Below are 13,075 nucleotides of genomic sequence, written 5' to 3' on the forward strand. Positions count from 1 at the left end.
GAGTGGGGGCTGCCAGACAAGGCAAGGCAGCGGGACTGGGCTGGTTGGGTCATTCCAGGCAGTGCGGTTCAGTTAGAACCGATACTAGAAAGTAAGCAGCCCTTAGAAAAACAGGAACAAACCATATTTATTTCCACCTAACCTCCTGCTAATTTGATGCCTCCAATGAAGTTCCCTCCCAGCCCTGTGGTTCGCTGTACTCTTACAGACACGACGCCAGAGTTCTGTTCTAAGATTTAGGCTTTATTGACCAGATGAGAAGTCAGCTTGAACGTAGCTCGGGCCTGCAGCCCCTCCACATGACTCCTCCATACAGTGTTGTCCTTTCAGTCACTGGGAGCAGCGAGACCCAGCCCCTCCCCCTCCTCCTGCTGCTCCTGACCTGGGGCCTGCAAGGGATGGGGGGTGAAGAGGCCAGAGAAGGGTTCCTGGAGAAGGGTGGGGTGGCAGGGGCAAGGCCCCGAGTGGGCAGGCAGGTGCTGAGGACTGGGCACATAGGGAAGGGGTGTCCAGATGAAGCCTGAGGCTGTGTGTGCCTCCCTCCACATCTGAGGGCCGAGCAGGAGTGGTGGGAACAGGGCACCGGCCTGGTCTGTGCTGGGACAGGGAGGAGCTACCACCACAGCCTCGGGACTGGGGTTAGGGGCGGAGCTATTTACCCTCAGATTTGGGCCACTGATAAATGAAAGTGTGTGTTGGGAGGTGTTTCATCCTGGCCTCTGCCAAATGAGGAACTAGATGCCTGGGGAGGTCAGACCACATCCTGACTTTGGGTCCTCAGACCTGAGTTCTTTTCCTCACCCCAAGGGGGAGGACACCGGGTCTCCAGAACCTCAGAGGCAAGAGGCTCAGAGAAGCAAGTAGCTCCAATAGTCCATGACCCTGTCTGTATGCCCTTCTGCATCCACGGTGAATTCCCGAGCTGGAACTCCCCAGGCCTATTCCGAGGGACACCAAAAAGCCCACCCTCTTACCCGCAGAGGAGAATCCAATGAACCACCAGCTTCCTCTGCCCGATCTTGTTCCTGCTTCCCTCTCCCCTGGGCCTACTGTTCCTCTGGAATCCGAGATGTGGGCTCAGGGATCTTGGCAGGATGATGACGGACACTCAGCCTAACAGGCTAAGAACAGAGGACTATGGGGCGGGTTGTGGGGAGAAGGGCCCAGTCCCACCTGCACTAAAACACTGAGGTCTCCTGCTGGTGATGGTGTCAGGTCCCAGGCAGAGGGAGCCCCGTAGAGGAGTGGGATCTCGGGCAGACTCCAAACCAGAGGGAGCCAGACACCCAAGTTCAAGTCATTAGTGATGTGTGGCAGGGCTGAGAGAGGGAGGAGGGATCCTGGAGGTCGCCAAGGCTGCTGGGAAGGGAATGGCGATGAAAAGCACAGGAGTGGGCAGCGTGCGGTGGACGGCGGCAGCCTCACTCAGAGTGGACCAAAGCCCCAGCTCCTTGCCCAAAGCCAAAGCCCTTGGGTCCGAAGTTTTTCGCGTAGCATCCTGCCGAGAGAGAAGGGGTAAGGCCTGGCTCCTCCTCCCCCAGGCCCCACCTCCCAGCCCTCCCACCAAAGATCCTCCACCCTGGGCACCTGGCCAGGCCTCCAGAGCCGCAAAATCCACCCAGCGCCCCTCACCTCTGTAGCACCCCGAGCCCCGGTCAGTGCGGAAGTTCTTGGCTCCACATTACAGCAATTTCCCTCACTGCTGAAATTATAGGAGAAGCACTATCTGCTGTCAGGGCAACCGACTAGGAGTTAGGAACCCAGGTCCTGGCCCCATCCTGCCCGTATCTGTCATATGATTCTGGCCAAGTCATTTTTCCCTCCGGGCTCGTCTCCTCATCTGTAAAGTGAAGGGTCACACTGGAAGCTCCGGAAGTGACCCCGAGGCCAGGAATTGGGTTTACATTTAGCAAGGGCATAACTGGTTAGCCCCCTACCCCCTCAGACCTCTCGACCCTTGCATTGGAAGTGAAGCCACCCACCTTTGCAGTAAATGTCGCCGTCCTTGTCAGCCAGGGTGGTGGACTCAAGGCCTTTACCACACTTGGCACACCGGAAGCAGGACTTATGCCAGGACTGTGTAGGGAAGGAAACAGTTAATGCCGCCTCCAGGGACGAGGGGGTCCCCTACCCCGCAGCCCCATTCCCCCTGACATAATGACAGTGGAAGGGTTCAAGACACTTCCGAAGTCTGCTCAGCTGGGCCTGCTGGGAGGACGTGGCCCATGGGGCCAGGCAGTGGCGGAAGCAGGCCACGGACCACGCGCGACCTCATGTCATCTGCAAGGAAGTGTTGCTGGGCGGTGAGTGGCACCAGCTGCACCACAAAGGGCAGGCGAGGGGGCGGGATCGCCACCAGCGTAGCTGTTTCCCCCACAGGCATGCACAAGCCTTCTCCAGACCCATCCTGCCTGGGGGTCAGCGGTGTGGCCGTCCTGGAACTGCCACCTACTAGCTGCACGGCCTCCGCCGTTTCCTCCTCCGGGAGACCCCCCTGCCCACCCTGCAGAATGGTCGTGAGAACTGCACATCCACACCCACAGATGGCGCCCAGCCACGGTGCAGGCTATTGCAACTGGGATTCGTCTGAGCCAGCCTGGCCCCTGAAGTTCCAGCACTGGGCTCCTTGTTTGCCCGGAAGCCACTCCCTCTTGGAGAGGGGGCTGGCGGTATCTCCCTGGCTCGCTGGCTGAGAGGATTAGAGAGCATGAGCAATGTGACGTGCCCGGCACAGGCCTGGCCCAGAGGAGGCCTGGAGCCCATCAGATCGAGTATTACTCTGGAAGGAGAAGGGGTCTGTGAAGTGCACTGAACTCAGCAGGGCAAGGCCTGAGGAGTGCGGCTTCTCCAGGGGCCACAGAAGGTCCTTTGTGGGTCTAAGAGGAACCCGCGAAGAGCCTGCCAGGGAAGAGGCGGGCCCGGGGTTTGCACACGGTGATGGGAGCCAGCACGGACACGAAGACCTCTCAGCACCCTGCTCCAGGGGCTGAGCACGCTAGGCCCCTGATGTATAGACAGTTCTGCAAAACCAGGAAAGCCAGGGGCAGGCAGTACGCAGGCAGGACAAAACAAGGCCTTTTAAGGTCAAAGAGACTCCCTCAGCACAGCCTGGGCTGGAGAACGAGAAAGGAGGCTGGATCCCCTCAGATTTCCTGGCTGCCTGATCTGTGCATGCTGGCTCCTCCTCCCAGGCCTCGGGGACAGCGGGGACAGCAGACAGCGGAGTCCAGAGAGCTGAGATGGGCAGGCCCTCCCAGCACCTCAGCAGCCACCCAGGCTTCGCCTCCTCCTCTGGGGAGCAGGGGCTGCTACACCAGCTCTCCAGGCCCGAGCGAGCGGGGCTGAAGCGCATGCGGACCGCCACCCACCCCTCACGTTGCCTTGCCCACCCTCCAAATAAGCTGGATCCCTTTGCTCACTCATTCAGCGCCCAAACGTACCCCTGTTCCTCGATTATTTCTTTCCTGGCCAAGGCCAAAGAGAGGTGGGAGCTTCTCCCGACCTTTTCTGTTTGAACACAAACATCTCTTATACCCACCCCTCAGAAGTTACAGCCTTAACTTACACCCTGTCCAGGTAATGGACATAGTGATTCTTAGCTATTTTTTATAACTTTCTTTTTTTTTCTTTTTAAAGATTTATTTATTTATTTATTTATTTATTTGAGAGAGAGAGCACATGAGAGGGGGGAGGGTCAGAAGGAGAAGCAGACTCCCTGCCCAGCAGGGAGCCCGATGCAGGACTCGATCCAGCGACTCCAGGATCATGACCTGAGCCGAAGGCAGTCGCTTAACCAACTGAGCCACCCAGGCGCCCTTTTATAACTTTCGACTCTCCTAGTGAGACACTATGAGCAGAAAGAGATACCAACTGCATAATAAGATTAACATCTCCCGTTTTCATATCATTTAATCCATGGCAAGGATCTTCCTTTTGACCTCACAACAATCCCCCAAAGTGCACAGTAACAGTAACAACAGCACCAACAGTAACAGCAATGGCCAACGTGTCCTGAGCACACCCTGGGCGCTGCGCTGGGGGCTGTGCTGGGGTCCCCACGTGCAGTATCTCCTTTATTCTGCAAAACAACTGTGTATGATGGGACTGTCATTTGCTTCGCTTTACAGATGCAGATGGAGGCTTAGAAAGGTTAAATGATTTGCCCAAAGTCACACAACTAGTAAGTGGCCAAAACCAAGGGTTGTCTAGGGTCCAAGGTCTTTTTTTTTTTTTTTACAGTCATTTTGAAGATTTTGTGTATTTGAGACAGAGTGTGAGCAGGGGAAGGGGCAGAAGGAGAGAGAGAGAGAATCCCAAGCAGACTGCCCACTGAGCGCAGGGACCAAAGCAGGCTGATCCCACGATTCCTAAACCGTGACCTGAGCTGAAACCAAGAGTCGTATGCCTCACTGACTGAGCCACCCAGGCGCCTCTAGGGCCCAAGGTCTTAATCATGGTGCCAGGATTCATGACAGCTGTGGAAATGGGTTCAAAAAAGTTAAGTGGCCCAAAGCAGAGTTAACAGTGGTAAGAGCACGAACTTCCGAGTTAGAGGGACCTGGGCTTGACTCCTAGTCCAGCCACTGCCTCGCTGGAAGATCTGGGCAAATTAACTTAATGCCTCTGACACTCAGCTTCTTCATCTGTAAAATGGGGATAATAATACCTATCTCCAACCGTGACTGTCAAGGTTGGAGCCTGCTATGGTCTAGATGATGTGGCCTAAGTGTCAGTTCCCCATCCATTGGTCCTGGGCCCCTTCCTCAAGGTGGAAAAGACTTGAAAGCTAAGACCCAAAGCCAGAAGAGCTGCAGACAGGCTCTTGGCTCAGCTGTTCCAGACGCTTGCTATGTGACCTTGGCCGAGTCTCTCCTCCATCTGGGCCTCTCTGGCCGTAGACTGAGGATGCCTCTTCCATGATTCTCTGACCACTAGTCTGGTGGATTACCAGTTCTCCTGCCTCTTCTCCACTGCAGGCTCTCTGGGAGGTGGGATTGTTTCACTGGGATGGGGGCTCGCTACAGTGATTCTTACTGTGCTCTGGGGTTGGGAGTCCACAGGGGAAGGCATACATGGCAGTCAGAAATAGTTTGCAAGGGGCGCCTGGGTGGCTCAGTTGTTACGTGTCTGCCTTCGGCTCAGGTCATGAACCCAGAGTCCTGGGATCGAGCCCCGAATCGGGATCCCTGCTCCGCGGGAAGCCTGCTTCTCCCTCTCCCACTCCCCTGCTTGTGTTCCCTCTCTCGCTGTGTCTCTCTCGTCAAATAAATAAAATCTTAAAAAAAAAAAAGAAAGAAAGAAATAGTTTGCAAAAGCTTCCCAGGAGGCTCTGATCAGCCCTGAACCTTGAAAATCTCTGCCCTGGGGGTACATGGATGTACATGTTTTCCCAGAATCCAGGTCTTACAATATGGAATGTATGTGGATTTTCCAGTGGCTCTTAACATTTTGGGGATCACAAATCCTTTTGAAAATCTGATGAAAACTGTGGATCTTCTTCCCAGAGACACAAAATTTTGCATATGCTTTTAGGGGGCTTGTAGCTCCTTTGAAACCCATCAGATTGATCTTTACAACTCCCTATAAATTGCACATAAGCATTTAATAATCAGTTTCATCAATGGCGGGCCTGTTATCCTCATGAATAAGAATGCTGGCCAAGCCACCTCTCCCCGGAGCCTATGTGTGCCTTCCTCAGTCCTTGCAGACTGGAAGGCACAGGGACAAGCAACACAGGGACGAAGGGTTATTCCTTCCCTAGAAGGGAGGGAGTTAAAGCCCAGTGCTCACGCTCCCTTGATCAGATCCAGGGCCGACTTACAAAGTTCTAGAACCCACATTTCAAGAAGGCATCTCCCCAGCCCATCTTCCCAGAAGCCACCTTACCTTCCCGGCACCAATCACCTTCTCAGCCGCAAAGACTGCCTGGCCACATCGGGGGCAGCGCTCGGATCCGCCAATCTTCTGTGCAAACTTGGAGGCATTGGGGTTGGTGGTGGGCCTATGGCCAGGGGCCCTGCGTGGGCAAGGATGTGCAGTGAGACTAGTGGGGCTGGTCCCGAGTGGGCATGACCCTACCTTCATCTCACATCAGTAGGGGGCGGCTCTCCCAACCAGGACCTCCAGGGTGCTCTCCCATTTTATAGATGGACAGACCCAGGCTCAGCACAATGCTGTTTTCATTGAAGCATCCTACTGCCCTCCACCACTGAGTTAAAACACGGGCATCAGTGAGCAGCTCATTTGCTAAGAATTGCCCTCCTCTGTTCCCCATTCCTGCAGCCTGCCTATTAGATTCTTTCCAGGAGAAATCTGCTGACAAATCATTCCCTCTGGGGCAATGACCTTGGCTAAAATGTGCTCACTCATCTGTCATTTCTGTACATTCCCCCCAAGGTCAAGATGCTGGTCAGGCAGACTGCCAATAGCCACTGTTTCAACAGGTCAGAGGTCAGTGGGTGCCAGTGAAACCCTGCCGCATTTCCAAGGAAGGGAGCTGGCTGCCCCTTAGTGCAGGGGTGAGAGATGGCGAGAGAAAGAGGCAGGTGGGGCAGTGTTGTTACTTCTGAGCCTGGCTCTGCGCCTGTGGGACCCCCAGCCAGGCCACTGAGCCTGGGCTGGGGTTTCTCATCTGAGAAAAGAGGACATTGGACCAAGTAATTCTTGGGGTCCCTCCACGCTCTAACCCCTCAGCAACTCTCGTTGTCCTGACCCCCAGTGGGTGGCTCTAGGACTTCCTTGGAGATCAATGGCTTTCTGAACCTTCCACGGCTGAACCAGAAGTGGTTGCAAATGTGTGCGACACGGGGGTGGGGGGGGGAGACCTCAAGGAAGGGGGTGGCGAGACTCTCGTACTCACTCCTCGTGCTTGATGCCCAGAGACTCCCCCTTGTCGGTGCTCAGCGTGCCTGCACCCTGCCCATAGCCATAGCCTTTGGGCCCATACTTCTTGCCATAACAGGACTTGCAGTAGATCTCCTCGCCGTGAACGGCCACGGTGGTGCTATCCAGATTCTTCTTGCAGACCACTGGGGAGGGAAGGGAGCATGGTGAGCTGGCAGTGGGGGGAACTGCTTGCTCACTGCAACACCCCACCCCACCCACCCCCGCCGCTAAAGCTCTCAGGGCGCTCTGAGAGAGAATATCCTGATCTTCCAGGAGCAGCGTGAAAATGGAAGTCAGATGGCCAGGGAGCTGGGAGCTGGGAGGGAGGGGATTTGCGTGGCCTCATTCTAGGAATGCCGGCCGGCTGAGCCACCTCTCGCAGGAGCCCACAGGTGCCTTCCTCTGTCCTCTCCACCCTCACCCCTCGCCAGGCTGTGGTGCACACCAGGGATCATCCGAGGCCACAGCCTAGGCTGACCCCAAGCCACAGGAAACCTGCTGAGGGCCTTCGCTCTGCTCTTGACAATGTATCCCAACAGGAAAGAAGAAAAAAGAAAGGAAGACAGTCCAGGTTTTCCTGCCTCCAGCAATGGACTCCTGAAGAAACAATCCATGCGTGCCTGGGGGGGCCGGGGCCGCAGGTGAAGTGATGCACCCAGAAGAAAAGAAAAGTTTCATATTTACTAAGTACCCAGCATGGTGGGCCTTGCAGTGAGATGCAGGATATGCTAATCACAACAAGATCTGGAGGTTCTGATCTCAGGAACCAGCTTGTCTTAGGAAGACCCGAGGTCAGACTCGGAAGAACTCCTGATTCCTGGGGTATCAGCAATTGGAAGGGGATGAGCTTCAGAAAGCCTGTGAGTCCCATATACCTTCCTGTGCCTGTCAGGGGGCCTGTGCCCAGCCATCCAGAGTGAAATGGTCGGAGCCTGGGGTCATGGCAGTCAGACTGCCCAAAATCAAATCTCAACTCTCTTTCTTTCCAGCTATGTGACTTCTGTGTGATGGGCAAGTTATTTTCCCTTTCTAGCCTCCATCTCTCCACTTGGTTCTTTTCGGGGGTTTTGTTTGTTTTAATTTTTTTTTTTATTTTTTAAGTAATCTCTACACCCAACATGGAGCTTGAACTCACAATCCCAAGATCAAGAGTTGCATGCTCTACCAACTTAGCCAGCCGGGCACCCCTCGGTGTCTCCTTTTGTAAATGCAGACAATAATATCTACCCCAAAAGGTGGTGGGGAGAACTAAATAAGATCTTACATGTAAAGTACTTAGCACAATACCCTGTACACAGTAGGTGCATAATAAATGTTGGCTACTCTTATTATGTAAAGTTAGTATCACCAGGACACAAGGGAGGAGGAAGAACAGGCCCAGGCCTCAAAAGATCATATGCTCCCAACCCCCACCTACTTCCCTCAAGAGACTCATCCTCACTCTATCTGCTTATGTCTTACCCTACAGTCCCAATTTGGTTCTATGATACTCCTTCACTATGGAGATTGGGTGTGCCCAATTGGACCATAGACTCAAACATGTCCTTCTGAAGAGGGAGCCTTCCAGAAACCACTAGAGGAGCCACGCCTCTCACCTCCCCCTGAGACAGCTCTCAGCTCAGCTCCGTGCAACTTGCCATCCTCTTGCCTTTAATGGGTCTGGTCCTCCGCCAGCTCCTCTCTTACCCTGAGCCCCAGGTTGCAGACTTCAGACTAAATAAGGGCCCTCTCGTCCTGCCCTTGAGATCCTCACCCCATTCCAGTGTTCTGGGCAGCCCAAATATGGAACTTCCCACCACGTCCCCTGGGGCTTAGCTCCTGGCAAGGAGGGAGAGGGAACAACAGGCCAAGGGCTCCAACATTCCCTTCTAGGGCGGGAAGTCAGGAGTTGGCCTGGAATTGCTTCCTGTAAGACCCAAGTTGAACTGGGAATTCCAAAACCAGAGGGAAGGCAGAAAGCAGAGACAAGAACAGTTGGGGGAACAGAGGGCTCTTTTGAGTGATCTTGCCAGCAGAAGACCCAAGAGCTCAGCCCAGAGGAGACAGCAGGGCCTACCAGTCATTAACCTCCAGGCGGCTCCCTGCAGTGCCAACAGAGCCCTGACTTCCAGATCTGGTGTGAAGACCACCCTGTCGGTTTCTGCCCTGCTTTTTCTCCCCCTGGCCCTCCTGCCCACCATGGCCCATCTTCAACACCTTACCCAGGCCCTCCACCCTTCTACCTCCATCCAGGCAAGATAATCTGGTCACCTGGAGGCTCTACCAAAGACTCAACTGAGGGGAATTTTGAATGAAGGCCTAAATAAATTTCTACCAAATAATGTTGAGATTAAAAAAAAAAAAGACTTAGGTATGGTTAGTTATGTATTTGTTGGAAAAATGTCCTTCCAGATGCCACAGGCTCAGTGAGGCCTTCTGATGCTATTTTGAAGTATGGGCAAGAGGCAGTCCCAGGTGAGAGGTCAGAGCCCCCCTCACCCCACCCCAAAACAGAGAGGGATTCTCTCTGGAAGGAAAACCAAGGCCCACAAAGAAGTTCAAGCTCACAGAATTAGCCAGAAGCAGGGCCAGGTCAGAACCAAGCCTGATTTCCAGACCTGGCTGTTTTCTGACTGCCAAAGGTCCCTTTCAGGCAGGCCAAGCCTGTGGGACCAAGAGGGTGAAAACTGACAACAAATGTCAGCCTGTGGGTGAGGAGATTCTGGTGTCAGAGGGCATGCAGGGCTTCTCTGAGCTTCCCCTGTGCACTGGGGTCCTGGAAAACAGTGCAATTTCATCAGTCAACCACCATTAGGCCAGACCAGGTCTACTTTTCCACAGGGCTGGCTGTTCAACCCTGACCTGCCCAGGAGGGAGTTGGCTACAGCTCAGAGAAGGGCATGCAGCCTCAGGGTAGGCCCCCAGCTGCAGAGCTGAGCTCTTCTGCCTGTTAGCAGGAGGTGGCCACCCCTACTGAGGCCACCGGAGTAGACTTCAGGCCCTCTCTGTTCCTGCTTCCAGGTCAAAGGCCAAGCCCAGGGCAGAGGCCATTCCCCCTGACTCTGTTACATCATCTTGTCTTCCACCTGTCTGTCCCAGGCCCTCAGGAAAGGGAATGTAGGTGCCACACTGACTAGAAGCCAGAGCCAAGGACCCGAATGGTCAGAGGTCCAGACAGCAAGGGGACTATGGCCCTAATCCCACCCAGGTCCATACTCTGTGAGCCTTAGGAAGGAAAGCGCCTTCAGAAGAAACTTAGGAAGGAACGTCCTTTGATTCTCGGGGTCATTCTGAATTCTTGAATTCAAGCTGGACACTTAATCACCCACTTCTCTGAAAGAGAGAAGCGATGCTCCTTCCATTGATAAACAAATCATCAAGAACCTGCTGGGTGCTCAGTGCTGTTCTGGTACCAGGAATCAGCAAGCTGTGGGGATACCTGGTTGCCGGGACCTCTCTAAGCTCGGATACCCAGGAGCTGTGCTGGCCCGGAGACCCCAGCGCGACACGAGACTGCTCCCTATGCCTGTTACTTTCACAACACCCCCTCCCAGCCCTGCTCCCCAGCCTGACTTTCCACAGCTGTTTCTAATCCTCCACACCCCTTCACGCCCTGACCCAGGCCTGCTCCCTTCTTCCTATGCCACCCCCTGAATTCCTGCCTTCCCCCCACCGCCACCAACAGCTACTCCTCCACGAGCAGGACCGAGGCCTCTCAGCTGCCTCTGTAGTGATTAAGCAACATGTGAGAGCAAAGACCAAAGCCCTATAGACCCCAGCAGCCCAGACCCTCTTCCTGCCAATGCTGAGCCCTCTGAAAAAATAAACGGCTTGAAAATTCCTAAGTGCAGTGAACTGCTGATAACAAGAAGCTGCTGTTTGCGGCCTCCTCTGTGGGCTACGGGCCAACAAGGCCCCACTGGGGCTCATTTACTCCTGTTCATCAGATGCAGCCCTTGGGTGGCCACTCCAGCTGGCTGCACAGGGTGTGGGGGGCCCCTGCTGTCCTGTGCTGGGTGCCTCCCAGCTGGGTGGCCCGGAAGAGATCTGGTGAACATCCAGTGACCAGGTGGCCCTTGGTCCATCTGGTTCCTACTCTGGATCACGAATCACCTAGGAACAAAGCGGCCATGGACACTCCCAACTTTGCTTCATGTGATACGGGATGGATGGGACCCCCTTCCCTGGATCTCTCAGATGGGCTATGAAGTCTCCTTTATGTCATCACACCATGTTGTCTGCAGCTCCCTCAGCAGCGCGCGCGCGCGCGCGTGTGTGTGTGTGTGTGTATGTGTGTGTGTGTCCAGGGCAGTGTCTGTCATTTATCAAACATTCGCAGTTGCGTTAAGTACTTTGTTTTCCAAGCTTCTTTCTGTTTGTTCTCACAACAACCCCCATGAGGTAAGTATTATTAGCTCCCCTGTAATCGTGAGAAAACTCAACCAGGGAGAAACCGAGTAACTTGCCCATCAGCACACAGATAACCAAAACTGAACTCAGATTCAAACCCTGCCCGACTGGCTCCAGAAACCTAGGACTTAACTAAGACATCCCCCTGCCTCCAACTCTGTCTGCCCTCATGGAAAACTCCTCTTCCTCTGACCAGGACCCTCTGTTCTGATCACAGTGAACCAAATCATTTAGAAATGGGGGGCAGGGCGCCTCCTCAAGGCACCACTTCCTGGGTGCTCTGACAACACCGTTGGGGTCAAGGACTCCTGGAGCCACTTGACGGCTCCCAGCTGCTTGCTGTCTGTTGCCCGGTTTCCTGCTCACCCGGGCTTGTGATTCGAGCCAGCTCCAGGTTACTGGGGGTGGATGTCAAAGATCTGTTTGCTCATCGTCCTCTTATCCCAGGCTGTTGGAGCAAAATGGGAGGTGAGGGAAGTGACCAGGCTGGCCCAGAGGGGCTGAAGAAGGGAGAACCCAGCTCTTGCTCCAGGCTCAGTGTCCCCATAAAGTTGCAACCTCTCTCACCTTTTAACAAGGGATCATTTGGGTCCAAATTTGGGTAAAACTTTGGGCCCAAAGTGGTTTCCTCTTAAATGATGGCATTGTGGCAGGGAGAGAAAGAGAAAGCAGAGTGGAAAGTTTCCCTAAGCAAGTCTGGAAGCTTGGCACCCCGCCCCAGAGCGGCTGCCACCCCCACCAGCTCTGGCCAGTTCTTCCCCTTAGAAAGCAGCTTCTGAGCGGAACAAAGAGGCCTGTAAGTGCTTCCCTCCCCAGCTGTGCTCCAGCCAAATGTCAAGCTGTTTGCATCCCATGGGGCCCGTCCCCTGCGGTGTTGACAGGCCCAGCCTGTGGGGCCAGGCCCCGTCCCAGTCCCCACGGCAACAGCGGCAGGGCCCGGGGCGCATACTCACTGCACAGGAAGCAGGATTTATGGAAGCTACTGCCTTCGCACTGAACCTCTTCCGCGAAGTAAACCGTCTTCTGGCACACCCCACATTTCTTGCCTCCTCCCCAGTTCGGCATCCTGAAACTGGACCCAGACAGGGGAATTAGTTTTACGGGGAGCTGGAGACCCAGACTGCCCGTGACGGGAGAACCACAGGCAGACCGAGGATGGCAAAAGGGCAGGCAGGGCAACTGTGGGGGCCCCCAGTCCTGGCTGGGCACTTCCTCCTGATGGTTCTCCGCGTCCTTCTCACACTGTCACTCGGGGGCTTCCTGCCCCAGTGCCAGCAACAGACAGTCACTGAGCCACTGCTGTATTTTCAGCCCGGGGCCAGGCACTCTAATATAAGTAAGCATAAGATACCGGCTCTCCAAAGGAGGCTGTGGAAGCAAGACATTGAACCCTCTGCTACGTGCATCAACAGCGATGAATCTCACCAAGGTCTGTTCGAGCCAAAAGAGCAGATACACTAGAATTCACAAAACACATATCATCTGTGGGAGGTTCACAGACAAAATTCATATTGTCAAGGGAGGAACCCACGGGTGGAAAAGTTATAAAGAAAAAGCAAGGGAAGATGATCACAAACTATTATCTTAGACTTGTTACCTGTAAGACAGGGAAAGGCCCAGAGCTGTGTGGGGGTCTCCAGAGGGGCTGCTAAGGCGCTGACAATATTTTTTCTTAACCTGGGTGGTTGTCCCATGGGGGCTCACTTTACAATTATTCTTTGAACTATACATGAAGGTATTATATGCTCCTTTATATGTAAGATACAGCTCACCAAAAAAAAACCCAGAAATTTTTTTAAGC

At 54.3% G+C, this 13,075-nt stretch overlaps 1 protein-coding gene across 1 annotated transcript in view; it reads right to left on the reverse strand.

Annotated features, from left to right (window-relative positions):
- Positions 1 to 222: 222 nt before the first annotated feature.
- CSRP1 (cysteine and glycine rich protein 1) overlaps positions 223 to 13,075 on the reverse strand; it is a 23,619-nt gene continuing 10,766 nt past the window's right edge. Inside the window, exons 2-6 of the mRNA XM_081823054.1 lie at positions 12,228 to 12,346; positions 6,860 to 7,028; positions 5,887 to 6,016; positions 1,983 to 2,076; positions 223 to 1,498 (exon numbers count right to left, since the gene is read on the reverse strand). Of these exons, the coding sequence (XP_081679180.1) occupies positions 1,422 to 1,498; positions 1,983 to 2,076; positions 5,887 to 6,016; positions 6,860 to 7,028; positions 12,228 to 12,339 (582 nt within the window). The 5' untranslated portion in view covers positions 12,340 to 12,346 and the 3' untranslated portion in view covers positions 223 to 1,421. The remainder of the gene's footprint in view (positions 1,499 to 1,982; positions 2,077 to 5,886; positions 6,017 to 6,859; positions 7,029 to 12,227; positions 12,347 to 13,075) is intronic.

Source organism: Leptonychotes weddellii, chromosome 6 (assembly GCF_054177405.1).
Source record: "Leptonychotes weddellii isolate Sample4059 chromosome 6, ASM5417740v2, whole genome shotgun sequence".
NCBI lineage: Eukaryota > Metazoa > Chordata > Mammalia > Carnivora > Phocidae > Leptonychotes > Leptonychotes weddellii.